Source organism: Ochlerotatus camptorhynchus, unplaced genomic scaffold, assembly GCF_037179485.1.
Source record: "Ochlerotatus camptorhynchus isolate MF236.1 unplaced genomic scaffold, CSIRO-AGI_Acam_v1.1 ptg000108l, whole genome shotgun sequence".
Taxonomy (NCBI): domain Eukaryota; kingdom Metazoa; phylum Arthropoda; class Insecta; order Diptera; family Culicidae; genus Ochlerotatus; species Ochlerotatus camptorhynchus.
This window is the reverse complement of record NW_027040598.1, coordinates 336,296-341,431: the sequence shown is the minus strand read 5'-3', so window position 1 is coordinate 341,431 and position 5,136 is coordinate 336,296. Positions and strand designations below refer to the sequence as shown.

General features: G+C 39.3%; 1 protein-coding gene and 2 non-coding genes across 5 annotated transcripts; all 3 read left to right on the top strand.

The window, feature by feature from the left end:
- The first annotated feature begins 644 nt into the window (after positions 1 to 644).
- LOC135699392 (chromatin complexes subunit BAP18) lies at positions 645 to 2,027 on the top strand. Of its 3 annotated transcripts, none has more exons than XM_065219636.1 (5): positions 645 to 719; positions 784 to 875; positions 966 to 1,064; positions 1,158 to 1,395; positions 1,477 to 2,026. In XM_065219636.1, the coding sequence occupies exons 1-5, from the start codon at positions 702 to 704 to the stop codon at positions 1,591 to 1,593; spliced, it is 564 nt and encodes a 187-aa protein (XP_065075708.1). In that variant the 5' UTR covers positions 645 to 701; the 3' UTR covers positions 1,594 to 2,026. The 3 variants fall into 3 exon arrangements, with proteins under 3 accessions (XP_065075708.1, XP_065075707.1, XP_065075709.1); XM_065219635.1 differs by having other exon boundaries at positions 963 to 1,064; positions 1,477 to 2,025; XM_065219637.1 differs by lacking the exon at positions 966 to 1,064 and having other exon boundaries at positions 1,477 to 2,027.
- Positions 2,028 to 2,188: 161 nt separating this feature from the next.
- On the top strand, positions 2,189 to 2,262 carry TRNAN-GUU (transfer RNA asparagine (anticodon GUU)). Its single transcript has one exon. It is a non-coding gene; the product is annotated as a tRNA-Asn (tRNA).
- A 445-nt stretch (positions 2,263 to 2,707) lies between these two features.
- On the top strand, positions 2,708 to 2,779 carry TRNAD-GUC (transfer RNA aspartic acid (anticodon GUC)). Its single transcript has one exon. It is a non-coding gene; the product is annotated as a tRNA-Asp (tRNA).
- The last annotated feature ends 2,357 nt before the right edge of the window (positions 2,780 to 5,136 follow it).

Genomic DNA, 5,136 nt, shown 5'->3' with positions numbered 1-5,136 from the left:
TGAGCCTGCCAAATAAACGAAATGAAAAAAAAAAAAAAAAAAAAAAAAAATTTGTACCCCCGTATGTTGCCGAAAGACGTTATCCAACGTCAAAAAAAAAATTGTAAGGTCCGCTTCCAAAAAACCATAATACATAAGGTTAAAACTTTATCATTAAACGTTCTTGTAAAGTTCCATAACCATTTCAGTTGAAGTTTAGCAGGGATTATAAACAATTTTTAACCATTTTTGGTAAGGTCAATTTGTGGTTCGCGTATATGCGGGTTACTGTTTAAATGGAACCGGGGAAAATATTGTCCGTGAAAAACCGTGAAAAAACCTGGAATTTAACGAGGAATTTAATTGTATCGGAGACGAACCAGCCTTGGGCTGAAAGTGTACTTAATATAAACAAAAACAGTAATTTAATTTCTTAAATCAAGTGGCCACCCTGAATAAGCATCCAGTAATATTTAAATGATCAACAAGAAGCTGCCACCGTATTGTATCCCTCATCGTTTTATTTTGCGATATAAGACCGTGATTTAAACCGTGAGTTTTTACTCGGGTCCCCAGCGTATTTCGCGAACGCGTCCCGTAACTGTCATCGGTGACAGATCGACGAGCAGAATCGATTTTTTTGGAGCGAGCGTGTTTGTTTACAACCGATAGAAGCGAGCCAGCGAGCAGTGTTTTATTCGACATAAATCTATCCTTTTACGATGAATTCAGCCACAAAAGTAAGTGTTCAAGTTTGTCCACTATCGGAGCAAAGGTGATCTAACGGTTAGTGATGGTTTTTAGGTGGGTGAAATCTTCACGGCCGCGGGCGCGGCTTTCAACCGTTTGGGCGAACTGACGATGCAGCTACATCCTTCATCCGATTCTCCCACTGGGTAAGTTACTTTCTTCACCTTTTTACCCTAAAGTAGTAATTCGTCTGCTAATCTTCTCTCGATTTCCCATAATCGCTTCCGTCTAAGGAGCAAATGGACAGATGAAGAAATCGAAATGCTCCGCTCGGCGGTAACCCGTTTCAGTGAAGATCTGAACCAAGTCAGCCAACGGATCAAGGGACGAACGGTGTAAGTTGTTTCTATCGTTTCTTCATCTGTCTTATTGTGCCCGACGAGGACGGGACGCTCACCGCAGCAAAAATGCTTTCTGTTTTATTTTAGGTCGCAAATCCGACAGACGCTGAAGAAGAAAACCTTCGAAGACGCCGGAATCCAGATCAAGCCGCAGCAGCAAGCGCAACAGCTACCACCGCAGACTCAAACCATTCTGGTGCAGCAGCAACAGCAAAGCGTGCTGCCCACGACTAGTGGGACCGACCAGCAGCCGACCCTGGTCGTGAAGCAGGAGGAACTTGAAGCCGTCAGCGATGCCGCCGGCTATTTGAATAAACCTTCCGATGTGAGCTGATTGTTCTTAAGACCGCCGATCGATTATTGTTTTATAAAATTTTGCTTCGCTTTTTCTTTACAACCTACCTAGATGATGATGACCCTGAACCGACTTAACGTGCAAGAATCGGAGGCCGACGTCGAGGGGTTGGCTTCGGCCGAGGTCAAGCTCGAATTCGAACCCGGTCCGGAGGAGGTGGCCGGGTGAGATGAGGTGGCCTTTTACTTTGGTGTCTCCCCGCGGCGGGGTTGATACGTACGTTCGAAAAGAGATGATTTATGACTTAGAACGGAGTTTTGCTTTCTCACTTTTGTTCGTATTTTTGGAGTTTCTCTTAGTTTATTGCGTTCGATTAGTTCAACGAATTTTGAGTAATGTTTAACGTTTTACACTATGGATTAGATATTTAGCAATCGAGACAAATGCAAGCCAAGTAATGAATAAAGATTAAGAAAGATAACTACCATGTAACGAGTGCTCCTGTGAGCTAGTAACTAATAATATTATGACATGAACTAGTAGAATCTAGCGCTGCTACTAGGTACTACTGGCAATAACTAGTAGATAGTTTTTGCCAACGATAATCGTATAGAATTGTATGTACAGTAATAAACTGGTAAATATTGTAAACACGTCATAAATGATCTTTTCCTTTGTACGAACGTAGTCTGGTAGCATTGACGATTAAATACGGTCGTGAATGGGTTAAAAATAGGAGCTAACACGTAGACTAATAGGTTTAAGTGACGCAGCAGCGTTGATCATTCTGAAAATAGCTAACGACGCACCACTATCTTCATCTGCCTTCGTGGCGCAACTGGTTAGCGCGTTCGGCTGTTAACCGAAAGGTTGGTGGTTCGAGTCCACCCGGGGGCGGGATATTTTTTTTGGGTATGGGTTCCTTTTGGGGTCGATTCTCATTATGGAAAAAGTACTCGACGAAGATCTGATAAGGGTCTATGGGCCAAATGTTAGGAACGCCGATTTCTTGTGGATTAAGTCCCATCCAGGCAAAGCATCCGCAGCATCTGGTAGACGATGTCTGCTCTATCAGAATGGTGTAGTTAGTTAGTAGCAGGTGTGTTGTGATTCGTTGTTTACATTGAACATATAGGCCTATTTCACATGTGCGTCGAGAATCGGACGATGATATTTATATGCCTACGAATTTATATGTTCGTTTCAAAGATCAGTCAATGGTTTTGATAGTCTTCAAATAATCATTAGATATATGAATAAGAGCTGATTATGTAGCTCGATTCAAGATTTAAGGATCATACGTAGTCAAATTTGATCAATTATTTTAAATTTGTTCATCATATCCTCGATAGTATAGTGGTCAGTATCCCCGCCTGTCACGCGGGAGACCGGGGTTCAATTCCCCGTCGGGGAGGATTGATTTTTTTTTCTGAGTCCTGAGGTTATTTATTGTATTCTTAAAACCATTGGCGCCGCTATTAATAGGAGGAGGAGTGTTCGGAGAATCCTCATAGTATAACTCGCGTACAGTTCTACCAACCAAAACACACTCTTGAGATTTCTTATGCATTTTAACGCACTTACACTTCCATCACCAACAACTCATTCTAAGGTAAAACTCATAAAAACTAAAGAGACGACTTGTCAAAATTGGAACAATCGTCATAGGAAAAGTTATTCCAATCGATCAGAAGACCTGTAAAATGGATAAGATGTCTCTTTATAAATTCAGGTTCTTTAATAAAAACCATGAATACCTAATAACAATAATAATAAAAAAAAAAAAACGATGAAAACAACGGAAAATTCCAAAATATAATGCAAGCACTTTGTCAAGCAGTTTTGGCGTGACTTTCTACCAGAGATTCCTCAAAACTGAACCAACTAATTTCTACTTTTTATGAAACGCACAAATTATGGCTACTTTTCTCGTGGTTCTTGAAGAAAAAATCTCAAAATAATATTTTATTTCAAAGTTCGAGTGGTAGTAAACGTCATTTTAACTGTTCGAATGAAGTGGTTAATTCACTTTTAACCGGAAAACTCGTCGGTGATTATTGCGCTGTTGAATTTCGCCAGCCGAAACACGCATGCATGAGATTTGAGTTTTTGAATTTTGCTCAACACTGGTTCCAATTATGACATATGGGAATACAATAGTCCATAATTAATCATATAGTCGAGCAATTTTGAGACGACCTTCTACCAGCGATTTTAGGAAAGCTAAGTGATAAATCCCTGATCTTTCTAGTTCAGCATAAATAAGATCCTATAAGGTTTTTTTTTCCAAAATATTATTCCACGGCAAAGTTCCAGTGGTAGGAAACGTCAGTTTAAACTGCTCAGATGATATGATCCATTGAATCCTTTGTTTGAAAAACCGCATAGGTCAAAATTTTATCGAAAACGACTGTTTTTTGCAATTTGCTGATTTACTTATCACCTCTATTCCCGTTTTCGTACGAACAGGATTCGTTCGAAACGAAAGCAATTTCCCATTCCCGTTTTCGTTCGAAGCCATTCTAACTTTCGAACATCGTTCGTTCGAACGATGTTGCTATTCCCATTTTCGTACGAATGCGTTTTTTTGTCCGCTTTTCAAACGTCACTCCAAACTCGCGAATCGCGAGACAGCCAAGGGATAAAAACTTTGAATTTTTTTTGTAATCCCTAATAAAAATGTTATGGTTAATTTGCTTACACGCTAACTTGAAAGTACCCATTAATGGTTGAAAAAGACCCATTTTGAAGAAAAGTGGCTTAACTCATTAAATGAGTAAAATTTTTACCCATTAATGAGTATCTGTTACCCATTAATGAGTAATTGTTAATCATTAATGGGTAACAGACACTCATTAATGGGTAAAATTGTTTAATCATTAATGAGTTAAGCCACTTTTCTTCAAAATGGGTCTTTTTTTACTCATTAATGAGTACTTTCAAGTTAGCGTGTAACGACGGGTTCGGGGTTGATTGATTGAGTGTACATAAAAATCTACAACCAAATTGTTGGTGTTTGATTGTAATAATTTTACTTAAAATTACGTGAAGTTAAAGATCTCATATGGAAATTGATTGAAAAATCATGCAATAAAAATATAGATTTTAGATTAAAAAAAGGATCGAAACAACTAGAAAATTTTGGACAAAGGCATTTCTGTAACAGCTTACATAACAAATATTTATGTATTTAATTATGACTCCAAAACATTGCCATAGCCATATACAGTCAAGATTCTTATAGTGCGGATTCATTCTTGCCGGATTCCTATTATAGTACTGATGCCAGTGGATTCCTATAGTACAGTCGATCGGGCATTAACGAATACACGTAGCATATGACTTCCTGATGTCTTTTGAGAAGTTGTTAAGAAGAAAGTTGGTCACCTTTTGGGACGATTCAGTTTCCGGTAGGACACAAGTCTGATCCTGTGGAAGATCCGGAATATCCGTAAAAGTGGCCAATTCATGAAACTCATAAACGTCTTATCAGAATGAATTTGGAGTTGTGACCGGAATATGGGCCCTGGGGACCACGGGATAGTTCACCGGAAGATCCGGAACATCCGTAAATGTGGTCAATTCACGAAACTGATCCTAGAGCTCCGCGGATTTTTTGAAACCACTCATAGACGTCTTATAAGAATTAATTCAGAGTTGTGACTGGAATATGGACTCTGGGGACCACGGGATTGTTCACCAGAAGATCCGGAATATCCATAAAAGTGGTCAATTCATGAAACTGATCCTAGAGCTCCGAGTTTTTTTTTT